Genomic DNA, 26,332 nt, shown 5'->3' on the forward strand with positions numbered 1-26,332 from the left:
AATCTCCTTGAGCAAACGGGTGTGAACTTGGTCAGAAAGGGAGCGAGGGGTGTGGCAGGTCTGGAGAAGAAGGGCCAGGTGGGCAGGAACACTGACCGGGAGCAGGATGCTGGGAGGGTGTGGGGCCCGCAGGTGGGTGGGGAACATCTGTGCAAGGGGACCTCAGGTGTGGGAGGGAGTGGGCAGGCGGGGCGTGGACGGCGCATTGGCCGGGTGTGAGGAACTGGGTGGGTACAGGCACTGCGGGGTGGGGCTCTGAGGACCCGGGCTGTGGATGGACGGCGGGGTACAGGCCACTGGACAGGCTGGAGGTTCTGGGAGGGCTGGGCTCTTGGGGGTGGGGCCCTGGCCACCGAGCTGAGCCTCGGGTCTGAGCCCTGGCTCAGCCGCCCTCAATCCCCACAGGGGTGGTGCAGAGCATCAAGGACCACATCACAAAGCCCACGGCCATGGCCCGCGGCCGTGTGGCCCACCTCATCGAGTGGAAGGGCTGGAGCGCCCAGCGGGCGGGCTGGGAGCTGCCCCCGGCCGACGAGGAGCATTACCACCGCCTCCCGGATGAGCTGCGTGAGGCCCGCTTTGCCGCAGGTGAGCGGGGGCGGGGGCTCGGGGACGGACTGGCTGGGGTCTGGTCCTTAGAGGACCCGGGGTCCCCACCTGCGGATTGTCGGGGCGTGCCCAGTTGCTTCAGCCGTAGCCCACCAGGCTCCTCTATCCACGGGATTTTCCAGGCAAGAATACAGGATTGGATCGCCATTTCTTACTCCAGGGGATCTTTCCGACCCAAGGTTTGAACCTGAGTCTCTTATGTCTCCTGCATTGGCAGGCAGGTTCTTTACCACTGGTCTGGGCAGGGAAATACAGTGCTGAGTGTGGGGGGGCGTTGATGGGAACTCCGACCCCAAGGGCCACGGATGGGCAGTCTCTAGAATCAGCATGTGGTGCCCGCCCACCCGGATCCTCTGTGCCCCCGCTGAGCCAGGCCCATCCCCCACAGGGGTTGCCGAGCAGTTTGCCATCACGGAGGCCACACTGAGCGCCTGGTCCTCGCTGGACAGTGGGGAGCTGCGCCCAGAGAGCAGCCCCGCGGACGTCCTCCAGCTCCAGGGTATGGCCGGCGGGGCGGGCATGGGGGCCGCGGAGCCGGGGAGCAGGCCTGCTCTGCTGCGTGTGCCGTGCCCTCAGAGAAGCCCCTCCAACCCTCAGCCTTAGTTTTTCTCTGTCTGAAAAATGGGGCTGGTGATCCTTGCCCTGCCCATTGCCTGGGGAGCGCCATGAACGCAAAGGAGAGGAAGACGGATAGATGGGTAGATAGGCGATAGGTTACCTGAGGGACGGAGAGATGACAGTAAAGAGGTGACACATGACATGAATCAGGCGCTCACCATGCTAAGCGCTTTGCAGGCGTTATTGCAGCTCAACCTATGACACTGAGAAGTAGAGCAGTTGTTATCTCCATTTTACAAATAAGGGAAACTGAGGCATCAGGAGCCTTGCCTCGGACACTTCCCTGGTGGTTAAATCTCTGCGTTTTCACTACAGGGGACACGGGTTCGATCCGTGGTCGGGGAGCTAAGGTCCCGCACGCTGCGCAGAGCGGCCGGAAGGAGACTGGCCTCACACTGTGCTGCGTGCTCAGTCGCTGAGTCGGGTCCAACTCTTTGGCGACCCCGTGGACTGTAGCCCTCCAGGCTCCTCTGTCCATGGGATTCTCTAGGCAAGAATACTGGAGTGGGTAGAACCTTTCCCTTCTCCAGGGGATCTTCCCAACCCAGGGATCGAACCCAGGTTTCCCACACTGCAGGCGGTTCTTTACCAGCCGGGCCACCAGAGAAGCCTCAGATGACACACGCTGGAGGCGTCAGGATCTGAACCTTAATCTCAGGCACAGTCAGTCACCTTTGTAGATACCCAGGTTACCCCTGAGGGCTTCAGGGGGCCTGGGGCCTGGGTGGAGCTTGCAGACCCACTGTGTGCTCCTCCTCCTGCCGTGATGGAGGGGAGGGGCGGAGGCCTGGGGAGAGGAGAGCACTGGTCGGCCCAGTTCTCAGAGCACAGATGGATTTGAGGCCAGCAGGCTGGCTGCAGAGTCTGCTATTAACCATTCTGCTCACTGCCACCACCACACCGTCACCCCCAGGGAGAAACGGGCATAGCGAGGTTCAGTGACATGACCAAGGCCACCCAGCTTGGCGCTGATAAAGCAGGATTTGGAGGCAGGTCCTCTGCCACTAGCCCCCACCTCCTACCCCCAGAGAGGGCAAGGGGCAGGGTCTTCCCAGCTCCATCCTCACCCCCCCACGCCCCGTTGCTTTTGCAGACCTGGAGAGAGTCTACCTTCAGGACAGTCTTCTGAGTGTCCGCTCGCAGGACGACAGTCTTCTGGCCTTCTCCCCCGATGGCTGGCCCTCCCCTGACCAGCCCCACCCCACAGCCTCCAGCCTGCAGCCCCCCAGCCCTGCACAGCAGCTCCGGCCGCGGCCCCGGGGGGCCCTTGGGCCCGAGGGGGGGGCCTGCCTGCAGGGCCCCCTACGCTCCGAGGACAACGGCCCGCCCTCCGAGGAGGAGGACGAGGTGTTCTACAACTGAGGCAGGCTGGGCTGCTCCCGCTGTGACCCGGCGGGCAGCCCAGAGCCATCAGGACCATGGGCTCTGGGGCAGGCGCGGGGTGGGGGCGGCACTCCTGTGGACACTCCGTGCCTCCTGGGCCCCCCCCCGCGGTGGGAGCCGTGATCCCCTTCCCCCTCTCTACCTGGCTTAGGAGGGAGCCAACCCCCAGCAGGGAGTCTGCCACGGCAGGCTTGAGGACTCTCGGCAGACACCCGGCAGACCGCCCAGAGGAACCGACAGTCACGGAAGGGCGTGGGGAACCCCCCCCCCCCCCCCCCCGCTCAGCCCTGGGCTCTGCCTTCCGCCTTGCGGCCCCATCAGAGGCGGCGGCTCCTTGGGGCGCTGACCCCCCCGCTCCTCTGCGCTCTTGCTCTTCACGGGGCCCTGCTTCCCCTCCTCACACCCTCCTCCACCTCCAGGAAGCTTCTCGGCAGACATTAAAGTGGTGGATTCCCCCCGGATGACCTTGGGCTGGTCTCTGCAGGGGACAGCATGTCCTTGGGCTCTCAGCTCACGGGAGAGGGAGCCCTCAACACACAGACCACCGGTCACCCTGCTGCTGGTGGCCAGGAGGGTCCCCATGGAGCAGGCTTAAGGCTCTGCGGACTCTCCGAGGAGCCACACCTGGGGACCCCGCTTTGTCAGCCCCGGCTCAGCCAAGGAGGGGGCTGAGGCTGGAGTGGAGGTAACTGGGTCACGGGGTCATGCGTACAGATGAGGACAGGCATCATAAGACCTGGTAGGAACCCGCTATCCCCCATAGCTCCCTGCCAGGAAGGGGGGCGCAAGGAGTGGGGGACCAGGGCCCAGGCCTGCAATGCCCACACGACCACCTGGGGGCCCCCGAGAGCTCACTCAGGGTTGGCACAGGTGAGGCGCTAAGGTGGCAAGACAACTGGATGCTGAGATGAGGGCAGACAGCAGATCTGGGAACCGGCTTTATTTGCCTTGGAAGCCTCTGGTTGGGAGTCACACAGCCCCTAGAGGGCACCTGTGCCTGTCCTTGCTGACAGAAGACACCAGGCTCTTCATCTGTGAATCTGATGCTTGCTTGCAGTACCCACCACATGACGGTTTTCTGCTGTCTTACATTCTGAGCTTCTCAGGATGGGATTTGTCCTTCAGGACATGTGGCACTTGGCCCACCGAGGATGGGACATGGCGACTATGGGGTCCTCCTCAGGGCTAGGTCAGCTGGCTGCTTCGCCATGGAGTTGAGCTGGGCTGCAGGGGAGCGGTGTGTTGTCGTAGGGAGACAGGCAGGGTCTCTGCCCTGTTTCCTTCACGGTGGTAGCTGGGCGGCTCTGTGTCATCTTGGCAGGCTGGCTCACTTTGGGGCCGGAGTGTTTGTCAGGTTGGAAATTGCTTTCTCCAACTAGAACAGAGACCGGAGAAGGGGAGAGTGTAGAGGAGATTGAAGATGGAGGCTGCAGTATAGTCTGCCTCCCCTAAGGGCTGATTTTGGAGTGAGTTTGAGAGCCAGTGCCTCTCTACTGCATAGATGGGATCACTGAGGCCCAGAGGTAATGGCAGGGCTGGCCAGTGGCCACAAGATAAGGTAGGGGTAGCTGGACCAAGTGGCTGGCTCCTCTGGGCCAAAAGTGAGGCTCATCAGTGTCCCATGAGGCCCCTTCCAATGTGATGGCAGGTTATTGACACCCCCCCGCCCCCGATGCTCAAGCCTGGCTTCTCCCCTTTGTTTCATCCTCGGGGCCACGGTACCTCCACCCAAGACACGAAGCCCACGGCTCTGCCCTGAGACGTCACGAAGAGGGACTGAAGATTCAACAGCTCGAAGAGGTTGTGTGCCTGGAGGAGGGCGGTTGGGAAATGCTGGAGGACAGGCTCCCACGCACCCGTCTGGCTTCACTCTTCCGAGCCTGTGAGCCCTGAGCAGAGATGAAGGCCCTGGCCAGGCTCTGTCCCGGGGTGCTGGCCCTGCTCCCCCTGCCCCGCCCCGCTGTTTCTGAGCCTAGGAGGGCTGGGCAGTTGGGATGGGCCCGCATTGTCTACTATGACCACCAGGGGTCCCCAGAGTCCACACAAGGGACCAGTGGGACTCGCCACTCAGGATCACCCAGCATCACCCGTGGACACAGGAGTTGGGGCCCCCTTTAGGTCCCCAACCCGCTTCTGTCCCTCCATGACCCCATGTGCCAGACTCTGTGCTTGCAGCGGGGAGGGATCAGCATTCAGAGTGATTAAGGAATTTGCCAAAGATCACACAGGCAGAATGTGTTAGACCTGGAATTGAAACCCATGTGTGCCTTGATGAAAGACAAACTTTTAACCACTATTTCTGTCCATTCAGAGTCTTCAGCTTCCTAAGCTCTCCCTCTCCCCGAGTCTCTGTACGTCCCAACAACCCTGGGACCGAGGGGCAGAGAGGCGGGGACTGCATGCCCTTTCCACAGACGAGGAAGGCGATGCAGGAGAACAGAGAGCCACACTGTGTGTTGAGGAACGACGCCGAGTTTCCCTCTCAGGTTCCTCCCCTCTATCCCAGGACCCATGTCTGCCCACAGCCCGAAGTTCGCCTATTACCTGGTGCAGGGAGGTCTCCGGGGACAGCTTCAGGGTCACTGGCTCCACGGGGCACCCTCCAGCCAAGATGTCCTGGAGGCACCGCTGGGGATGGGGGAGGGGTTATGGGGGCCAGGGCTAGCCCCCTGTCCCAGGCTGCCCCTCTCAAACCACAGGTGATCAGCTGGCCACTCTGCGAGAGCCCTCCTGACTCCCCATCCCCTCCTGACACCCCACGAGAGCACTGACCTGGTGTCCTGGAGCCCAGAAGGGCGGCTCAGCTTGGAGGGCCTGCACCAGGTGTGCCCTCCGCACGGTGCCCACCAGGGTCTGGGACTCTGGACAGGCAGAGAGGGAGACAGAAGGAGCCACATTATGAAAAAGGAACTTCTGTTTCCTGGGCTTCTATGATGTGCCAAGAGCTGTGCTGGGTGTTCCCATGACTCTCCGGAACCTGAAGCAATCTATGGGTCAGGAACTATTACCGCTGATTTTACAGAAGAGGAAACTGAGGCTCAGGCACAGCCATCTGTCTCGCCCAAGGTCACTCAGCTTCTGAGGGCAGCTGGGCAAGGCTGCCAGGGGGCCAGGAGGTCACTTGCCCACCCTGAAATGCCCCATGTGGCGGGGCCTCAAGCAGGAGCAGGTCTGGGACACCTCCGTGAAGACAGCTGTGCCCTGGGGCCGCCTCATTCCTGTGGGGAGGGGTCACAGCCTTCAGGGCATTGCTGGAGTTTGCAAGTATTCTGTTTGGAAGGACAGCCTGACAGTTCTGCTCCTTTTCCAGTAAAGGAAAAACTTCACACTTGGACATACACATGTTCCCCCTTTAAAAACAAAAAAAGCTATTTCTTGGATGAGCAGTTGGGCCACACAGCCTGGGCCCGGGCTAGTTAGGAGTGCTTTGCTTTCTGTGGCACTAAGGGTAGATCTGGAGTTGGTCTTGGACACGACTTCTGTCTTTTTTCAAGGGAGTGAAGCTTCTTGAGGGGACATCCATGTGCAGATATTTTCTAATGGGATATCTGGCATGTTCTACGGGATAATGCTATAGGTATCCCACTTTGAGTGGGAAGAAGGGCCTGGCATTTGGGATGAGAACCTCTGACAGCTCTGTCCTCCCTACTTTCCAGCTGAGGCAACTGCAGTTCATAGCGCTTAAGGGGTTTATCTACAGTTCTGCTGCTCAAAAATAGCTTTATGCTGCTTGGGTTAGGAATGTGCATGACCCATACTGTCGTGCAGGTTGCTCAATGCCCAAGAAACCAGTTCAAAGGACAAGTAGGGACCAAAATCCAGCCATGCTATGCTTGCCAAGTATGCACCTATTTTCATTTATACAAAGGGGACACATGGGCTGACAGAGGCCCTGAGTGGACATGGCTGTCCCCTCCCTAACCCCCTGCATATCTTTCCCACTCATACTGTACTTGTCCGAGAGGGAAATGATGTTCCAGCTAGGCCCTCCCTGAAGATTCAGCTGACGTGTCTTTCAACAAGGGCCCCCATCCATCTGTGAAAAGATGTCTTTCTGATGGTGCCAGGACTGAGGGAGGTAGTTCAGCTGGGGAACGCTGGACGGGGAGGCTGAGGGAGGAGCCTCCTGGGAGGAAGATGTGTTCCCATCATTCTACCCCAAGCACATCAGGCCAGATTTCTAGGATTCACAGTGTGCCTTACCAGCCCCCTCTCATCTCTCATTCTAACATGTCAGGGCTTCCCTGGGGGTCCAGTGGTTAAGATTTTGCCTTCCAATGCAGAGGGTGTGGGTCCAATCCCTGGTCAGGGAGCTAAGGTTACACATGCCTCATGGGCAAAACAAACAAAACCCCGAAAAACAGAAGCAACATTGGGACTTCCCTGGGGGTGCAGTGTGTAAGAATCCACCTGCCAATGCAGGAGACATGGGTTCCATCTCTGGCCCGGGAAGATCCCACCTGCCGCAGTGCCACTAACCTGAGAGCAAAAATCACTGACTGAGTCTGAGTGCCAGAGACCCGGAGCCACGGCTACTGAGCCTGAGTGCTGGAGACCCGGAGCCACGGCTACTGAGCCTGAGTGCTGGAGACCCGGAGCCACGGCTACTGAGCCTGAGTGCTGGAGACCCGGAGCCACAGCTACTGAGCCTGAGTGCCGGAGACTGGGAACCGTAACTACTGAGCCCGTGTGCTGCAACTACTGAAGCCCTTGAGCCCTAGAGCCCTTGCTAAAAATAAATAGATAATTTTGAAAAACCCAAAAGCAATGTTGAAATAAGTTTGATAAAGAGTTTACGTGAAAAAAAGAAAAAAAAGAACCTTTAAAAGAAAAGAACTGCAACGTCAAAAAAATATCAATAAATAAACATGTCAAGCACCCCAAGGTAAGGTGGTCATTATCTCCATGTTACCAATGAGGAAACTGAGGCTCAGAGAGGCGAAGTGACTTGCCCAAGGTCACACAGTTGCAGAGCCTGGGTCTGGATTCAGGTGCCTGACAGCTCCAATGCCCTGCTCACCCTTTGCAGGGCCTGACTCTCCTAGATGCAAGAGGGAGTAGCCGGAAGCCCCCCTCCCCATTCACACCCCGCTTCCTGTTGGGCACCTGTGCTCGCCACCAGGGGATACTCGGCCACGTCTGTGGAGGTCACGACCTTGACCACCTCCTCCTGTGGTGTGTCCTTGGCCAGCGTGGTGATGGTGCGGTTCATGAAGTGCTCTACAGTCGCCCGGTGAGAGCTGCGGGCAGAGGAGTGCTCCCGTCGGGTCCTGGAGCAGGACAAGGCGGGGGGCCCGGGGGAGTTTCGCTGGTTCTCCAGTGCAGGCAGGGACTAAGGGATTCCTCGGAGGAACAGCTCCTCACACCCCAGGTTGGGGAGAAGCCTGGGGACGACTTGCCTACGGCCTGGCTCTGAGTTCCCAGCCCCCCGACCTCTATCTCCCCAAGAGCAGCTCCAGTTTCATCTGTTTTCTTCAGAAGCCGTCCCTGGAGAATTTCATTTGAAGAAAAGCTTTATGGCATAAAGGGGGCAAAACAACTTTAAAGTTCGAAAATGACTGCAGTAGCCACTTCCATTTAACAGATGGGGAAACAGTCTGGAGAAGGCGGCAGCTTGCTCATCTTTGAGTTGGGCCTTGGACCCAGGGGTCTCAGAGGCTCTTAGTTCTGCTTCTCTGGGGACAGAGGCTGCTCGACCCTGTGTGGTCGAGTGAGGACCTCAATGCCTGTTTCCATCTAGTATTCCAGCCCCACCTCCAGCTCCCAAGGGCCCAGTGAGGACCTCCCTGAGCTGGTGCTGACTCGCTGGGTGACCTGGATCAAGACATGGCACCTCTCTGAGCCCCAATATCTGTCCTCCTGTTGTGAAGACAGACTGATGACCAGTAAGACACTGAGGCTCGGGAGGCCAGGGACTCACGCGAGGCCACACAGGAGCTGGAGCGCACGCGGACTAGAGAGCAGCCTGTGTCAGCCCCTCCCACGCTCACCCTAGTCCCCGGTCAGCCCACCCGGACCCCGTCGCCTCGGTCCACCAAGCTGAGCATGCACCGCTCACCTGATTTTTCGGCACCGGATCCACGGAAGGTAAGGCAGCTTCTTGACAATGATGGTGCCGTCGTAGAAGGAGGGCTGGCAGCTCTGGGCGATGGCGTTGGCCGCCAGCACCGCCATCAGCACAGGCAGCGCGTGCACGATCTGACCGGTCATCTCGAAGGCCAGCAGCGCGGTGGAGATGCTGTGGGTCACGGCCCCTGAGAAAGCAGCAGCCCCTGCAGGCCGGGTGGGGGGCTCAGGCTAGGAGACAGCTTCGTGCAGAGGACAAGGCTGCTGTGAGGATGGCCATGGGCTTGGGTGGAAATTGTCCAGAGGCTACACACTGGCTACTATTGGAAATGCCTCGGGCCTGGGCTTGGTGAGGGAGAGATCAGTAAGGGAGAGGGGGGGATCAGGGCCCAGAGAGAAGCTAGAAAGAGTAGTGGGGGCTTAGAGGAGGGGTCCAGGGAGGGCTGGGGCTCATGGGAGGCTAGTGACCTCTGCATGTGCTTCAGAACTACTGGCTGATTCTCCAGGTCCAGCCCAGACCCATGATGTATGCCCACCCAGTAAGAACCAGGTCCACTCACCTGCCAGCGCGTACCCCCCAGGCATGATGGGATTGGTGACCCCTCCTGCCACGATGCCCTCTGGGAAGGCCACAGAAAGGGCCTCTCCTATGAGGCGCCCAATGGCAGCTCCTGGCCACAGACTTAGAGTGAGGATGGGGAGCCAGGCTGACCTGCTTCCCAAAGCCTGCCCTCCCTGGGGACCAGCCTCAGCACCATACTAGGGAGGCAGGTGGACGCGTGGCCATGGCCCTGTCCCAGTACCCTGAGCCTCTCAGACCCTCAACAGCCAGACTCACCAAAGATAAATATGGGCATGAAGTATCCGGCAGGCATGGGGATTGTGGTGGCCAGAATTAGCATCCAGAACTGCGAGTGGGAACGGGGTGAGGGGCAGTGGGGGCAGGGTTAGAGGCGGCTGGACAAGAGCAGGCAGAGGAGGGACCTACCTGGGGCGGGGGCAGTTTCCCTGGGGAAGGAGGAGGCCCAGGCGCGCACCTGTCACCAGCGTCCGGTGTGACGAAAGTGTGAGCAGGGGAAGGGCCTCCACCCTGGCAGTGCACCTTCTGTGTGCCTGGCACTGCACCAGAGCCTCTCCTTTCTTCCCGCCCAACCTTCTATGATGTAGGCCCAGTGACTACCGCATTTTAAAGATGAGGAAAGCAAGGTTCAGAGAGTTGAAGCAACTTGCTGGGGACCACACAGCGGGCAGAGGTCAGGGCAGGGGGTCTGGGTGAAGGTGCAGGCCCCGTGCTACATGCATGCTGTGGGGAGGCACCCCAGCCCACTCAGGTCTCTGTGCACACCCCTGGGGGCCCACCTTCATAACGAGGAAGAAAGCGAGGGTCCCAAAGATGGTGAACTGTGGATGGTACCATTCGAACCACAGGTTCTGGGGGTCGGGCTCCACGGGCCAGGGCAGGGACATGTTCCGGGTCAGCAGCGCCCATGAGTTACTGTCGAGCAGGGAGTCCAGATACTCCTTCATGGACAGCTGGAGGGGGAAGGGGGCCAGAGTTCTGCCCGAGGGCCGGGCAGCAGTGCCCCCCACCCCCTCCCTGCCTCAGACCCTCCGCTGTCACTTCCTGCTGGGGGGACTCCTTGGGAACGGCTCTGTCCCTACAGGGGCTGCTGTGTGCTCCGTCGCTCAGTCGTGTCCGACTCCTTGCAACCCCATGGACTGCAGCCCGCCAGGCTCCTCTGTCCATGGGATTCTCCAGGCACGAATACTGGCGTGGGTTGCCACACCCTCCTCCAGGGGATCTTCCCAACCCAGGGTTCGAACCCATGTCTCCCACACCGCAAGTGGATTCTTTGCCATCTGAGCCACTAGGGAACTGCCGTGGCCTCATATGAAAAGTGCCACACAGCCATCCTCTTCTAGGTGTTGAGGGGACTCAGGGAGATGATGGACACAAAGCGGACAATGACGGGCATGCCCCTCTGGCCCCCCCAGCTCAGGCCCTTACCCGAGAAGCCATGAAGCGGCCCGCGCCAGGGGGATAGGTGATGGAAGCGAGGACCAAAGCTGCTAGCGCTGAATACAGAGGCTTGCTGTGGAGGAGGTGGGGGTCAGCGCCAGGCCAGCCATCGACTCCCCTCACCCCACCCCATGGGGCAGCCCTGCCAGTCTGGGGGCAACACTGAGGCAGGAATGGGGGGGCAGGAGCTGAGCACTGATCCAGGGGGGCGGCCCCACACCACTGGGTGACCGGGGGCGGGACTACAGGAGAGTGTGAGACAGAGGCTGCTGTCCACCAGGCAAGAGGGACCGGAGCAGGAGCGACCTGGCGGAGGAGGGCTGACTCTGAAACAGCAATGCCAGGGCTCAGACAAGGGTGGGGGAACAGGGCTCAGTGAGGTCCTGGGCTTCATAGGCAGTGGGGTGGCCATTAGTGAGTGAGGGCTGAAATGTTGATGCTGGTGGCCTAGTAAGTGGGGAGGCAGACCCTGCAGAGGCCTGGAGAGGGGTCCTGGTGACCAGGGAGGGAGGGTCTGGGGCATCACCCTGATGGGTCCCGGCCCCCATCCAGGGCCCACCTGGTGGCCATCAGTTTGGAGAGCACCGGATTTGTCTTGACAAAGCCGAGAAACTTTCGCTGACAGAAGAGGTAAGCACAGCTTGCCAAGCCGCAGATGGCCCTGCAGGGGCCGGGGGGGGGGTGAGTCCAGAGCCCCTCTTGGACCCAGGGCAGCTGTGCAGGCAGGTGGGGCCCCCACTCACCCCAGCGCCACGAAAAAGAAGATCTCTGGCAGGTCGAAGGGGACATCCACCCGGAAACTGGTCTTGTAGAGGGAGGTGATGGTCTCTGGGGGAGACGGGGAGTGGGGTCAGGGCCCAGCCCAGCCGAAGGCTCAGAATCAACCGGCAGGAGAGGAGGCGGGGCAGGTGTGCCTCAAACGCCTTCTCCCTGCCGGCCTCCCTGACTGGCTTCACCCGCTTCCACCCTGAGGGCTCCCATCCTTCACGCCCAGCACAGGTCAGTTCCTTCCATGCCCCTAGGAGGAAGGAAGTGGACGGGAGGAAGCGGGGAGAGAGGGGAAGAGATGGGAGGTGGCAGGGGGAGGGGGGCAGGAGGGGGCAGGGGGAGGGGGCGGGGGCAGGGGCTCGGGGGGCGGGGGCGGGGGCAGGAGGGGGCAGGGGGAGGGGGAGGGGGCGGGGCGGCGGCGGGGGGAGGGGGCGGGGGGCGGCGGCGGGGGGAGGGGGCGGGGGGCGGGGGCAGGGGCAGGGTTCGGGCAGCGCTCACCCTGCTCGCTATTGAAGACCGCCAGCAGGCGGAACATGAAGGCCCCGCAGGTGGCCGCGAAGAAGCCCCTCCAGTAATCCCAGACCGAGAAGTGAGAGGACACGACCTCGATGCAGAACAGGACACCTGGGGGCGACACGGGGCTGAGAGCCCGCCGCGCTGGGCCTCCCGCCGCCGGGGCAGGGCCACCCGCTCCTGGACCTGAGCTGAAGCCGAGGGCTGGCCGCGCGGCAGGAGCCGCCCGGGAACCAGCGCCCCCATCCTGACCCCTGCGGTGGGGAGGGGGACCGCCCCTATTTCACAGACGGAGTGAGGGTGAGAGCCGGGCTCACCGCTCGGGGACGCGCAGGGGGGCCGAGTTTATAGCCCAAGTCTGTCCAGGGGACCGCCGCGCGTCTCGGCGCCACCCTGGAGACGGTCAGCGCTCCCGGGAAGACGGCAGGAAGGACCGCGACCGGCCCCATCTGCCCTGCAGGTCCCTGCGCCGGGCAGTGGCCGGGCTGCGCCAGGGGCCATGGGGGCCGGGGGTGGGAGCCCGGGGGGCTTGGGGGTCCCGGGGGTTGTAGGGGAGCCCGGGGGGCCGGGCGGGGCCTCACCGCTGAAGGGCGCTGCGAACACCGTGGCCACGCCCACCGCCGCCGCGGCCACCAGCATTTCGTTTCGCTTGCTCTTGTTCTGGAGGGATCCAGAGTCCCGGGCTGAGAGCCAGCCCCCGCCCAGCCCTCCCTCTCATTCCTCCAACGGAGGGGTCCCCACGAGCCCCTTACCTCGGACTCCCCAGTAGCCTTGGTGCGCACGCGGCCCAGGTAGGCGGCGATCATCACAGACAGGTGCACGAAGGGGCCCTGCCGGGGAGTTGTGGGCACAGGGCTCGGCTTGGCCCTTGACGGGAGCTGGAGCCCTGCTCCTCCCCTCCTTCGGTCCCAGGGCCCCCAAGCTCATCCAGGGATGGCGCGCCCCCCCACTCCCTCCACCCCACCTCCCAGGTTCCTGAGTCACACTGTGGAGACCTGGCCTGCCTCCTGCCTCAGGCGGGCACTGGCCTGAGTGCCCGTGACCCAGTCTCAGTGGGGTGATGGAGAAAAGGCAGCCGGGGCTGGAGGGCGGGGGGGGGGAGTGGTGCTCTCATGTCCATCCATACCACTTTGCCCAGGAAGATGGTGCTGCCACTGGCCAGGGTACAGGTGAGGCCCACCACCTTGGCCCCAAAGTTCTTGATGTCCAAGTAGTCCTCCAAGACCACGCCTGACAGGATGGTCTTCAGCTCCGGAATTCCAGAACCTTGGTGGGATGGATGGACAGGGGCAAGGGGAGGGACCCTCTCTAGATTAGCCTTATCCCTTTACCCGGCACAGGGTTTCACATTCGGGTCTTGTCAGGTCTCCTAAACCCTGTCAGTGAGGGTTTGTAAACTCATTCTGCGGATAAGGGCTTCCTGGTGGCTCAGACAGTAAAGAATCCACCTGCAATGCAGGAAACCCGGGTTCGATCCCTGGGTTGGGAAGATCCCCTGGTGAAGGGAAAGGCTACCCACTCCAGTATTCTTGCCTGGGAAATTCCATGGACAGAGGAGCCCGATGGCGCTACAGTCCATGGGGTCACAAAGAGTCAAACATGACTGAGTGACTAACAGTTTTCACTTTCTGCAGATGAGGAAGCTGAGGGTCAGAGAGGGGATGTGAACCATCCACCTTCCTCCAGCTGGGCCTGCTAGATGCTATTGCAGGATGGGGGGAACTAGGAGGGACTCTCAGACCTTGCCCCCCGTGACGCACCCCTGCACCCCGCTCTGCTGGCCTGGACCGGAGGCAGAGCTGGGAGGCCTGGCAGAGATGTGCACCTCCATGAGCCCCTCCCTGGGGACCCACAGCTCCAGCCTGGAGGAGGCCTCAGAGAGGAAGCAGAGCCAGCAGCGACCCGAGGCAGGATCTGTCCTTTTCACTGTGTGACTTCGGGCAAGTGCCATGACTCTTCTGAGCCTGGCTTCTCTGCCGAGAGGCGAGGTTGTCGCTTCCTGCCATCTCCCAGCAGGACCGCGTGGGATAGCCTTTGGGCAGCAGGCACTGCCGGGCAAGGCACGCAGGGGGACAGCATGGCAACTGGGCTTACCTCCCGAGAAGGGCGTGATGCTCTGAGAGAAGCCTGAGGAGAAGGAGACCAGGGCCACGGGGTACACGGTCCAGGAGAGATACCGGAGGAGGTGGCTGTCCCCAATCTCCAGGTATAGCCACTTGTGTGCTGGGGACAGCCAGGAGTCAGGGAGCCGTCCACAGACCACACAGCCCTCAGACACCCACTTGCTGGCCGGGAAGTGCAGGTCCAGAGGCCACCCACAGAGAGGTGGCCAGGGCTACCCTGTGAGTGGCAGACCCCCAAGAGGAGGAAGAGCAGGACCCTGCATCCCTATCCCAGTGTTGCCATTCCTTAGCTGAGTGACATTTTGCAAGCTGTTCAACATTGCTGAGCCTCTGTTTTTCCATCTGTCAAATGGGCTCTGATGGCAACTCCCTCACAGGGTCATTGTAAGAAAGCCAGATGCCGTCTGGTGCCTGGCAGGTCCTTGTAATGCCGCCAGAGTGACTCCTGCCCCTCGCCCCCCTTGCAGAGGGACCTGCGGAAGCATGGGGAGGGAATGTTCTATGGCTGGTGGTCTAGACAAGGGCCCTAGCCAGGGTTACTGAGCTGAGACCAGGGCAGGGGGAGCAAGGGCAGTAGGAAGCGGTGGGCATGGAACTCAGAAAGAAGGACGGTTTGGTCTCTCGTCACCATGCAGACACGGAGTCTGAGGCCCGGGGAGGTGCCCAGGGTCGCTCAGCATGCCACGACCAGACCCAGCCCCCTCCCCGCCCCCACTGCACCTGGCGGCACCCCCAGCATCCCGAGAGCGTGCTCAGAGGCCAGGCTCCAGAGCAGGCATGCGTGTCGGTGGGGGGGTTACCTCGGACCACACGCCCGACGGTGAAGCTCATGGTGAAGCTGATCAAGGCCATGAGCACCCCGAGGACCGTCAGGAAGTACCAGTCCTCACCGACGCGGAACAGCTTCCCCTTCAGCCAGTCCAGGCCACCTGGGGCGGGGGCACCGGATCAGAGCCCAGGGACCAGGAGGGCAGGGAGGGAAGGCGCTGTGTGGGGCTGGAATCGGGTGGGCCAGTCCCGGGAGGCTGGGAGGGGGCTCTGCCTCCCTTGAGAGACCAGCAGGATTTGAGGCAAGCGGAAGCGGTAGCACAGTGGGTGCCAGGCTCCGCCAGGAGAGCGCCTCTGACCGTCTGCCCTGCGCACCCCTGCCCCTTGCTGAGGTGCTGATGGAGGAAAAGGGGGGGCAGGGGGTGGGGGCCCCGTCTCCGCAGGGTCCACAGCGGAGAGAACGCGGGCATCTAGAGAGACTGTTCTGTCATCCCAGGACCTGTGGGCCGTCCTGGGGTCATGCCAGAGCTCACCCCGGGGCCCCCAGCAAGGCCCCCAGTGAGCAGGCCTGGGGGCCGTGTTCCCAAAAAGCTGAGAGCCAGCAGCGAGCACGTCTGACCCACAGACAGGCAGACAGACCCCCTCCCTCCCTCCTGTCACCCAGGAAACGCTGGACCCGGGGAAGGAGGGGCCACTCCTAGGCTCCAAGGTGAGTGGGGAGGCGGGCTGGGCGGGGTGCTGTCTCGAGGGGGCTCCCACAGGGGGTCGGGGGTGGGGAGCCCAGCTCTCACCTCGGATGCCTCGGCGGACGCGGGGACATGGGCCCCAGAGCTCCTGGAGAGTCACAGGGTTCCCCGAGGAGCCCTCCCGAAGCCCTACCAGCTCCTCCATCAGGCCCCTGAGGGAGGGCACAGGACCCTTGGTGGGCGGCTCTGAGGCCCTTGCCCTCCCCACCACTGGGCCCTTCCCGGCTCTGCTTCCCGGATAGAAAGGAAAGGAGGCATTTTCAGGAGCAGACGCAGCTCTGATGTGCCTTCGTTCCGAGGGGGAACCCCGAGGGTGTGCGCGTGCGTGTTACCATTCGGGGTGGGGGGTTTAGAGCGGCCCCTTCCATGTCTAGAGCTGGTTGATCAAGACAGGGCCCCCGGTTCTCTGGAGCCATCACTCCCCCTTCCCAGGAAGCTTGCCTGTTACCGCTGCTCGGGGCAGCCTCCTCGGCCAGCAGTCACTGTCTTACTGTGGGGTCCCCGTGCCCATCCCTGAGCCCCTGCCCCCGCAGCGGAGGAGCGAGTCAGGAAAACCCCAGGTCCAGAGGGACAGCTCCTGAGGGTCAAAAGGAGGTGCTGGCTCCCTGCCCCCAGCCTCCCACACCTGCCCTGCACTGGCCCGGGCAGGTTTCGTCCAAGTCCATCCTGCCTCTGAACCCGGCGGCCCCTCACCTCGGTCAGTCCGCTCCGCTGTGGCCCCAGCCAGCGCGCCTCTGACAGAGACTCCTTTGCTTGCAACTCAGGTGCACCTGGACAGGTGTTCATTCCACCAATCAACACCCTGCCCCCCCCCCCCGGCCCACCCCGCCGGGGTTTACCCTGGCCGTCAAGAATGTCCTTGACAAACCGACTGGAACTGCCCCAGCCAGCAGAGCAGCACAGGCCAGAGCCGCCAGGAGGGGCCAGGTTGGGGCTCCCCAACCTGCCAGAGCCACGCAGAGGCAGGGAGCACCCACCTGAGCTGCAGGCTGGAGTTGGAGGGCCTGGGGAGGGGGGACGCTCGTGATGCAACAGGACAGGTAGGGGTCATCTGCAGGGACTTAAGGTCAGGGCTGCAGACTCTCAGAGTTGGGCACGGGAGGGATTTGACGGAACAGAAGAGAGAGTGGAAGGGCCCACCCAAACGGTGATGCTGTCCCTGACCCACAGGGCTGCTGGGAGGAGGAGCTTGATGCACATGCTCCTGCACTCTGTTGGGGTGGGATAAAGTCTGTGGCCTTTACCCAGAAGCCCCAAGCACAGCCACTGCCCTTGGGGTGCTGTGGAGGGAGAGGCAGTTTCACAGACTGGGGGGTCTGGAGGTGAAGATCTAGTCCAAGTTCCTCCCCTGCCCCAATTCCCTGTTCCTGCTCCACCCTGTCAGCCCCCTGCCCCCAGCTCTGAGCAAGGCAGGTCATCAAGGCAGGATCCTGGACAGGTGTCCAGGCGTGGGAGCTAGGCAAACCAGGGTGGAACTTTGGGCTTTGTCCCTCGGCCTCTGTGACCCTGGGCAAGCACCCTCGCCTCTCCGAGAGTCCATTTCTTTAAAATGGGCTGGGACCACTCACCTCCTTGGGTTTCCCTGAGCACTCACTAACTTGGAGGAGGGTTGAGCACAGTGCCTGGCACACGGCAAAGATGCAGTAGTACTAGCACCATTTTGCAAATAATAAATGGAGCATCAGAGAGGTGCAGTCACTCATCTAAGATCACAAAGCAGACGCTGCACCTAGACTCAGACGCTGTGGCTCTTCTTCTGCCCAGAGTCCTGCAGCTCCTGTGGGTTAACCATTCAGGACGAGGGTTTAGGCACAGAGCAGAGGATTTGTGCCTGCTATCACTTTTAGAAGATTTGGGCCAGAGATCTGGGACAACTTCCGCCCTCTTCCAGACAGCGCCCCCTTTCTGGAAATCACGATGGCCCTTCAGTGACTTAAACTCCTGAGACCCGGAGCCACCCTCTGCCCCTAAATGTCAGGCCAAGTCAATCCCAGCTAGGAGCGCGTGTGTGCTGTGAGGGGTGGGGTGGGGGCTTGCTGCTCTGCATGGACCGGGGCCCACTGTTGCTTGGCTGCTCCAACCTGTGTATAGTGACAGCATCACCGGCCACCCTGTTGACACCCCAAACCCGCACGTCTCTGGTCTCAGGCAGCCACAGCTGGCCAGCTGGCAGTGCACGGCCACACCTCATCCCCTAGCCCTGCGAGCATCAGGAACCTGGGGAGAGGCCGGTGGGCGGACACGGTGCCCGCGGCGAGTCCCTCCAGAGCCACTCCCTGCATTGCAGCCCCTGGCTTCTCCTGCTTCTGCATCAGGCCGTGAGGGTGGAGGGCAGGCCTGATGCCAGGACAGCTCTCTCACCCCTAACTGGTCCTTCACCCCTTGCAGCCTCAGTTTCCTCTTCTGTCCAGTGAGGCTTCCCTGGGGGCTCAGACAGTAAAGAATCCACCTGCAATGCAGGAGGCCCAGATTCCATCCCTGGGTCCGGAAGATCCCCTGGAGGAAATGGCAACCCACACCCCAGTATTCTTGCCTGGAGAATTCCAGGGACAGAGGAGCCTCGTGGGCTATAATCCATGGGGTCGCAAAGAGGCGGACACGACTGAGCGACTGACACTTCACTTCTCTCAACGAGGGGAACCTGAGACCCCTGGGGCAGGGCCCTATCTCTGCCTCGTTCATCACTGTCATGGGTCCCCCAGAACCTTGACAGTGCCTGGCACAGAGCAGCTGTTCAGCAGTTACCTGCTGAGCCATGAGTGGTTTCCAAACATTGGCCTGTGGGCTGGCTGAGTAGGGAATTGACGGGAGCAGATTCCCATCAGAATCTCAGGGTATGTGGGACGAGTCTGTGTTTGTTAAAAGTTCCTGCAGGAGACTGAGGTACCCTGGCAGGTTTGGGATTGAAGACATTGCATCATCTCTGAAGCCCCTTCTGTCCCTAGGATCTGAAGGAAGAATCAGGCGCCAAGACAGGGGAATGCCCTTAATGACCTTTCAGGGTCCCTCCTGGGCACTGAAGCCAGTAGATCCAGTGCCTGTGTGGGTGACGCCCCGGGGGTGGGGGGAGGGGGGAGGCATGGTGGGCGGGGGTGGGTAATGAGAGCTGACGTCCAGGAGCAGTGACTCAGGCCTCTGCACCATGACTGTGTGTCTGCATTTAGCCACGGGCTCCTGTTTCCTGGCGGGCAGGCGGCAGGCTTCTGGGCCCCCAGCCGCACCCCCTCCCTCCCTCCGTCTCACCTCAGTGCTGGTGACTTTCTGGCAGCCCTGCTGGAAGCCCCTCTTTGGGGGGTGTGTGACCCAGCCAGGCAGGCATCGCCACTGGAGAGACAGACCCCTCTTGCTCCAGCCGCCACCCTGACCCCACTTCTGGGACCACCAGCCCCAGTCATCACCCACGTAGCTGGACCCCCACCACACACACCAAGGAGGAGGCTGTGCGGGGGCCAGGAAAGAGAGGAACGGTCTCTACGTTCAGGAGCCCCTGTTCTAATGGGGGAGACAGGCGAAGACCTGTCCCAGGGAACTACCAGTCTGCGAGGGGAGGGGACACTGGAAGACTGACCGAGTTACATGCAGCGCTGGGGTGGGCAAGGCCAGCTGGTACAGCGGGCACCTGGGCAGGACCTCCTGCGTGGGCTGCAGCAGTCAGAGGGCCTCCGTGAGGAGGAGGAACCAGAGCTGGTCTGGGCAGTGGGGGAGCAGGGGCCCCAGCCTCCCAGAACAGCCTTCCCTGGCTTCACCCCTGATACTGTGAGACATCAGGCCGGGGTCTGCGGACCTGTGTGTGGGCAGGGGGCTTCTCAGTGTTCTGGGCCAGGCTGTCTCCTTACACGGATGTTCAGGGTGCCCTGGCTTCCTGGGGCTTTGGGTCAGATACCTCCAGTTTCAGATCCCAGCTCTGCCTCTTCCCGGGTGCAAGCCCCAGGCTCTCTGTGAGGCTCTGTTTCTCCATCTATAGAATGGGAATAACTGCTCCTTGCAGGGATCAAATGAGGTCACGCTGGAAAGCTCCCAGGCAGGAGCCCAGGCCCAGCAGGCCCCCTCAGAACTCAGAGCTAGAATGACCGTCTTGCCAAGCCTCCTTTACCTCCTACTGAAACCTTGCCTGCTGCCTACCCAGGCCTCTCCTCTGAGCTGGAGGTCAGGCAGACAGCTCCTGGGAACAGAACCTTCTATATCATTAAGGACCATTCCTGAATTATCTGCTCTCCTCCCCTGAGTCCAGACCCAACCCACCCTGCCCCAGCTTTCTCCTCTTGGTCTTGAAACGTTCCAGAGTCGGGGTGGTGGGAGGGGCGGGGGGCAAGGAGACAAGCCTGAAATCTGGGTCCCTTGGGGGGGCTGGGAGGGGACCAGCAGCACGTTCTATACTCCCCTCCAGGGCTGTCTCAGGCCTCTCCAAGAGATGTTATCTGCCCTGGCTGGGGAAACCCTTGCCTCACACAGGGATCCCGGAGGTGACGGTCCTCCATGGACCCCTGACCTTGCATCTCCTGATCTCCCCAGATCCAGGGCCTTGGGCCTCTGCCCTGATCCCTTGCACCAAGGGCTGAGACTTCGAGGGAGAGGGGGCAGGAGAGAGAAAACCCTCTGCAAGAAGCCCACACGCAGTCTGATGGGGGAGGCACACTTCTTCCACTGCTGGGGGAAGACAGAGACCCAGAGACAGGCATGCACAGGGTCCTGAAGCGGCCTGGGTCTGAGTGGCGGGGGCACAGCACAGGCCCCCGCGTGGTGGCTCCGGGTGGCTCTGGGGCTGGAATTATCAGCCTGGAATGCCGGGCAGTGAGTTCAGCCTCGCGGCGCCCGCGTTGTGCTGTCAGCAGGGCCGTCTCACTGGAGAAGCTCCCCAGCCCCTCTGGGCCACGGAGAGGACTAAATTTAGCCGGTAGACAAGGGGCTGGCCCCGTGCCCGGGGCGCCTGGGCCTTATAAAGCGGTGGCGGCCGGGGCCCGGCAGCTCCCCGAGCCCGCTGCCCCTGCGCTGCCCTGTCCGCTGAGCCCGCCGGCCGGGGCCTGCCGCTGCCCGTGGATGAGCCACAGGACCTCCTCCACCTTCAGAGCGGAGCGGAGCTTCCATTCCTCCTCCTCCTCTTCCTCCTCGGCCTCCCACACCCTCCCGGCCCAGGACCCACCCATGGAGAAGGCCTTGAGCATGTTCTCCGAGGATTTTGGCAGCTTCATGAGGCCCCACTCGGAGCCCCTGGCCTTTCCAGGCAAGTGCTCAGGCCCATGGGGGCAGGGGGCGCTGCACAGGGTGGGGACACTTGATGGCGTGGCCGCTGCTGCGCCTCCAGCAACAGGTGCTACAGCTGCAGGCATGCGTGGCCGCCCGGGCAGATGTGGCCAGACAGACAGATGTGGCCGGGAAGACGGGCAGGCCTTCAGGAGACAGTGCTGGCCTGGGGTCAGCTCTGATGCCAGGGTCATGCGGGGCCTGTGGCCAGGTCCTCTCTGGAGTCTGGAGAGCTGCGGGGCTCGGGGGAGGCACGCAGACCTCCCTGCAGGCCTGGGGCGCGTCCTTGCAGAGTGTCATATACGTGCACCCCTCCTCCCACAGCCTCTGCTGGGCAAGGCCCCGCCCCCTCGGTGCAGAGGGTGGGGTGGGTTAGGAGCTATGGTTGAGGGGGCGGTCAGGCCTCGGGGTCTGCCCCTTCACCCTCCACCTGAGAGGGAGCCGGAAACCTGGCCTTGGGGACAAGCCTGCCCTGTGCTCTGCTCACCCAGCGCTCCCCACAGCCCGCACCGGGGGGCCAGGCAACATCAAGACCCTGGGAGATGCCTACGAGTTTGCTGTGGACGTGAGCGACTTCTCACCTGAGGACATCATTGTCACCACCTCCAACAACCACATCGAGGTGCGGGCTGAGAAGGTGAGCCCGGCCCCCCGCCCCCACCCCAGACTTCACGCCTGCACCCTCTGCACAGGGGCCCCCTCCCATGTCCCATCCTGGGACCCTGCACCCTGACTGCACCCCCAGCCCCCAGGACAAACAGGAGGCCTTGCTCCTGTGGCTGGTGGGCCACAGGACCCCCGTCACTGCCCCCTCTGCCCCAGGCTCCCAGGTGCTTTCTCCAGGAGCCAACGGAGCCACAGAGGAGGGTGAGGGGCAGAGGGGTGCAGGAGGGGGCCCCCGGGAGGCGAGGCGAGAAACGGAGCCAGGAGGAGGAGGACGGCCCTCCCTCTAGGTCTGTGGGTGGTGGGCGCCCCATGCCCAGGGGCAGCTGGGGGACAAACTCTCGCCCCTGACGCCCCTCAAGGCCTCGTTTCTCCCAGACCCAGAGGCCTGGCTAGCGTCTCATCTTGGGACCCCTGAACTGGGCTCAAGGCTGGGCAGAGCCCTGCAGGTCAGGGCCTCACACCCTCCAAACCCCACGCTCCCTCTACCCACAGGTCCTCAGGGTCAGGAGGCCTGTGCCCTGGAGGAGGGGGTGGCTGTGGCTGAACGAGGAGGTGCCCCTTAGAGGAGAGGGGCTGCCCACGGCCGCCTCTGATCCCCGCGGCCCGGCTTCCTCCCTTGAGCCCAGAGGGCCCCCACCAGGGAGCCAGGCCCTGCGGTGCCAGGACCAGTGGGCAGCACGTGCCCGCCCTGCCCCCACCGGTGACTCAGCCGCCCCGGCTCCTCTGGACACTGTGTGCTGGCGGCATCAGGGGGCGCGGCTGCCAGACACCCACGCACGGGAATGCGAGGGCAGTTCTGCGCCGTCTCCTTGCTGCTCAGGAGCCCCGGAATCGGCCCGAGCCTCCCCCTCCTCCTCTGAGCTCCTCCACTGAGCCCTGCCCTCCCCTGGAACCACTGGGGTCCTCTGAGCTCCTCTGCATGCGTCCCCGCGCGGCGCTCAGCCCGTGGGTACCACTGCCCCGGGCAGCTCTGAGGCCAGATCCTTGCACCTGAGAGCAGGAGCCTAGGGCGCGTGGGGCCCAGCTGGGGTGGGAGCCAGGGGCAGGGGCTGGGGGGCAGCCCGCTCTGACCCTTCGGCCCTCCCCCAGCTGGCAGCCGACGGCACCGTAATGAACACCTTCGCCCACAAGTGCCAGCTGCCGGAGGACGTGGACCCCACCTCGGTGACCTCGGCCCTGCGGGAGGACGGCAGCCTCACCATCCGGGCCCGGCGCCAGCCCCCCACGGAGCACGTGCAGCAGACCTTCCGGACGGAGATCAAGATCTGAGGGCCGCCCCTGCCCCACCCCCCTACTGCCCCGTGTCCTGTTCTCCCCGCTGGCCAGCCTGAGTGGCTCTCCTGATCCCCTCGTGACAGCTCTGGGGACATCTCAGCCCAGGTTCCGGGCCCTGACACCCCACCCCACCCCAGACCCCAGGTGGGTCATCCCCACCCCCGAACAAGGGCCTCTGCTCTACCCAGGGCAGGCCGGGGACCCCCCTGTCTCACTCGTGGTCCCCAGATTGCAGATGTGGCCTTAATCCAGAACAAACGGTTTGGGATGGGAACAGGAGATCCCAGAGAACCCGGTTTGGAGAAGGGGGATTGGGACAGGCAATCTGGGCAAATAATCTGCAGGACAGACAGACAGCCATATTCTTTCATCTTTGGAGTCTCTGCAGGGCAGGGGAACTGGGGACCTAGGATCCCCTTGGCTAAGGGGAGCAGGAGAGCGGAGGGAGATCGCCGGCAGAGGCGCCCACGAAACCGAACTGCCAAGGCACGGAGAGGCCGGGAGACAGCCCTCATGGTCCACTTCCCCTTGGCCACTCTCCAAGCCCCGAACCTGCTGCCAGGCTGCCTGCCCACAAGGTGCCCCATCCAGCCTGCTGCCCCCAGGCAGGGCCATGTTGTGTCTGTATATAGACGGGGTTTTTCCAATACAGCTGGTTCGTGATAAACTGTTTGAACCGTCTGTTACCTGCTCATGCCTCCAGGGAAGGCTGGGCCGAGGGGCGGGGCTGACGCTTCCGCCTCCCACCCAGAGACCTGGGCTCCCAGGACTGTCTCCACTGTAAACAAGTCACCCAACAAGAGGAAGTACGGATGGGGCTTGAGTCCTCGAGGTAGGATCCCTGCTTCCCACCAACCTTCCCTTGTGGCCGTTCGCCTCCCCCATCCTCCCTATCTATAATCTGTGAAACTGTAGGCTTGGCGTGTGTGTATACCACATGCACACAAACAGAGGCACACACACACACGCGTGCACACGGTTACCCTTGTACTTCAAATACGTGTTACCATGGGTTGCAGCCAAATTCAGAACATTCTATTTTTCTTTCTCAATGTTTGTTCACACCCTGCAGCCTATGGGGCCTCAGTTCCCTAAGCAGAGATGGAACCTGCACGCACTGCGTTGGGAGGCAGAGCCTTAACCACTGGGCCACCAGGAAAGTCTCAGAACACTCTAAAATCAGGTTTACAATCTCCATTTGTATCAGTGGGGACAGAGTCTGAGCAGCTGAGCGGCCAGCTTGCCCACTGATGGCTGGGTTTGAACCCAGGACGTCAGAAGCTGCTCTCCAACCCCCCTGCCCCTCCGTGCAGAGGGGAAGAGCTCCTCTGTTCTGCCTCTCAGCCCTTCACCCCACCCCACAGCTTCCTGTTTGAGAGAGCATGCCCCCACCCCGGTCCCTCCTCATCCCCAGGCCAGGACAAGGACTTCCTGCTAGCCTCCATTCTGGGGACCCCCAGCTGCCCCCCATGACGTGGCACAGTCTCACACATGCGGAGGCAGGGCTGAGGGGGGAGGGTGGCCCCGGCCTCCTGCGCTGCCTGGGCCAGTGTTCTGTGAGGTGGCCTCTCGTCCCTGCCGTTCTGGGGTCCTCAGGGGACGACGGGGGTGGGGAGGGTCCTGGCATTGTATCCTGCACACACAATAAACAGCAGAATCACCGGTTTCTGGAGGTCACCTGCCTGAAGTTTTCAAGCTTGGGATAGGGCAGGAATGGAAAGCTGGATAAACATCGTCTTTCTTGAGATTGGGGGGCTGGGGTGGTAGCTCAAGTAAAGTTCAAGACCTCACAGAATCGTGGGTTCCTTTGGCCTCCTGCCTTGGCTCCCGTGCCCACGTGGGTAGTCTTCTGGGAATGGTTTCCCTGAAAACCTTGCGTCGCCTTCTCTTCCGACTGCCAGCCCCTGCTCCTACCTGCCAGGCACGGTCCCAGGCACGGGGAGACCAACGGTGGGCCAGCTGCGCTGGGCTGCTTTTGAAGCCTGTCTTGTACCAGATGGGTTCTGGGGACCAGAGCGGCTGAGTGACTAACCTAGGGCCACACGGCCCCAGAGGCAGAGGCCGGCTGGAACCTGGCTGGGAAGCTGACTGGTTCAGGGAGTGTGAGTGCCCTTTGCAAGGACGCCCCCCACACACCACCAGGCGCTGCTGAAATCGGAGTTCCAGGCAGCTCGGTGCAGTCTGGAGGAGGGGGGGAAGGGAAGGAAGGGGGCGCGGTATTTCCAGTCTCCGTGACTCACTGATTCCACCGGGCTATTTGCAGTCCCGACACTCATCGCTGAGGAGCTGGGGGGAGGAGGGACCAGCTCTCCCCCTCCTCCGACCCCAACCTGGGGCCAGGCTCACCTTGGCGTCCCCAGCTCAGCGGCGTCCCTCCCCGGGCCAGTAAAGGGGGCAGCTCCCCGGTGGCCAGTGAGGCCGAACGCTCCCCACCCCGCAGGCCCCAGCGGCCCCTCCCCAGACTGCGCTTTTAGAGGCTGAGTGAGCTGGTGGAGACTGAAGGCGCCCTCCAGCCAAGGTGACCCGCGGAAGAGGAGGGCGGGGCGTGGGGGCCGCGGGCTGCCGCGCGTTGGCTCCGCCCCCAGGCGCCTGGGCTGGCGGCCGTGCTTTGTCGCCCCTCGCTTTTCAGGCTAAAAATAGACCTGGCTGCGGGTCCTGGGCTCCGCCCCTACCACGTGAAAAATAATTATAGCAGCCCCATTCATTGAGCGCCTAGTGTGTGCCAAACACCTGCTCATGCCCACCACCCTGCAAGGTGGACACCAAGGAAGACAGGAGGTTCAGAGAAGTCAAGTAACTGGCCCAAGGCCACCCAGCGGGGAGGTGGCACGGCTAGAATGCGAATCGCTGTGGCTCTAGATTGTCCTCTGCCGGGTCAGCTCAGATCAGTCCCTCACTCCCTGTCCTTCTGTATAGGGAAGGGGAACCCCTACATCTTATAGCTTTAGCAGAGGGTGTGGGCAGGAAGCAGGGGAGGTTGAAAACATGCAGCCTTCCAGGGCTGGAGATCTGAGAGCAAGTCCAGGTCCAGTGCCTGATGGGTGTGGAGGACCTAGGAGGTGCCATCACTTTCAAAGGCCTAGCCCAGACCAAAAGCCTCCTCCTCCCAAAAGTCCTCCAGAGTTACCAGCTCAGAGTCACAGAGCTCAAGGAAACCTAGGTCCAAAACTTGTCTTTAAAAGAAGGTCAGATTCAGATGAGATGAGCTCATGCCTGGGGCTGAGGGCAGGCCTGAGACTTGGTTGGCTAGCCCCATATCCTGTGGGAGTCACTCCCAGCTCCTCATGGTTTGATGGGGGACCCAGGCCCCGGGATGGGTAGGGCCTTGCCCTCGGTCACACAGCAGTCAGTGGCAGAGAAGGGATGAAGACCAGGCCTGTAGAACTTCAGACCAAAGCTTCCTTACCAGACCACACACCCATCCCCAGACCACCCTTCCCTGACCCACTTCCCCCACTGTACCCCTCCATCTCCCTTCACCCCGTCTGCTTCCTATCTGCCTTGGGTACCAGTTCTGCGATGGCAGAAGATGCCTT

General features: G+C 62.2%; 3 protein-coding genes across 10 annotated transcripts in view; 2 read left to right on the forward strand and 1 right to left on the reverse strand.

The window, feature by feature from the left end:
• FAM131C (family with sequence similarity 131 member C) overlaps positions 1-7,374 on the forward strand; it is a 26,600-nt gene extending 19,226 nt beyond the window's left edge. Inside the window, exons 7-13 of the mRNA XM_081575001.1 lie at positions 406-588; positions 998-1,108; positions 2,321-3,295; positions 4,259-4,410; positions 4,922-5,096; positions 5,310-5,433; positions 7,033-7,374. Of these exons, the coding sequence (XP_081431127.1) occupies positions 406-588; positions 998-1,108; positions 2,321-2,589 (563 nt within the window). The 3' untranslated portion in view covers positions 2,590-3,295; positions 4,259-4,410; positions 4,922-5,096; positions 5,310-5,433; positions 7,033-7,374. The remainder of the gene's footprint in view (positions 1-405; positions 589-997; positions 1,109-2,320; positions 3,296-4,258; positions 4,411-4,921; positions 5,097-5,309; positions 5,434-7,032) is intronic.
• Positions 3,536-24,952, reverse strand: LOC145540540 (chloride channel protein ClC-Ka). Of its 2 annotated transcripts, XM_081575093.1 has the most exons (22): positions 24,829-24,952; positions 17,183-17,391; positions 16,308-16,384; positions 15,660-15,766; positions 14,901-15,029; positions 14,072-14,200; positions 13,104-13,243; positions 12,730-12,807; positions 12,559-12,637; positions 11,963-12,088; positions 11,440-11,524; positions 11,256-11,357; positions 10,685-10,769; positions 10,036-10,209; positions 9,515-9,584; positions 9,237-9,347; positions 8,669-8,882; positions 7,717-7,850; positions 5,383-5,471; positions 5,155-5,238; positions 4,333-4,419; positions 3,536-3,985 (listed from the first exon to the last, which is right to left on the reverse strand). In XM_081575093.1, the coding sequence occupies exons 4-22, from the start codon at positions 15,757-15,759 to the stop codon at positions 3,938-3,940; spliced, it is 2,064 nt and encodes a 687-aa protein (XP_081431219.1). In that variant the 5' UTR covers positions 15,760-15,766; positions 16,308-16,384; positions 17,183-17,391; positions 24,829-24,952; the 3' UTR covers positions 3,536-3,937. The 2 variants fall into 2 exon arrangements, with proteins under 2 accessions (XP_081431219.1, XP_081431220.1); XM_081575094.1 differs by lacking the exons at positions 14,072-14,200; positions 16,308-16,384; positions 17,183-17,391; positions 24,829-24,952 and having other exon boundaries at positions 15,660-15,759.
• Positions 20,529-24,462, forward strand: HSPB7 (heat shock protein family B (small) member 7). Of its 7 annotated transcripts, none has more exons than XM_081575095.1 (3): positions 20,529-20,835; positions 21,347-21,492; positions 22,611-24,462. In XM_081575095.1, exons 1-3 carry the CDS (start codon positions 20,652-20,654, stop codon positions 22,788-22,790), a joined length of 510 nt encoding a protein of 169 aa, XP_081431221.1. In that variant the 5' UTR covers positions 20,529-20,651; the 3' UTR covers positions 22,791-24,462. The 7 variants fall into 7 exon arrangements, with proteins under 7 accessions (XP_081431221.1, XP_081431225.1, XP_081431223.1 ...); XM_081575099.1 differs by having other exon boundaries at positions 22,653-24,462; XM_081575097.1 differs by having other exon boundaries at positions 21,347-21,477.
• Positions 24,953-26,332: the final 1,380 nt, after the last annotated feature.

Source organism: Giraffa tippelskirchi, chromosome 3 (assembly GCF_054371585.1).
Source record: "Giraffa tippelskirchi isolate mGirTip1 chromosome 3, T2T-mGirTip1v1.2.pri, whole genome shotgun sequence".
Taxonomy (NCBI): Eukaryota; Metazoa; Chordata; class Mammalia; order Artiodactyla; family Giraffidae; genus Giraffa; species Giraffa tippelskirchi.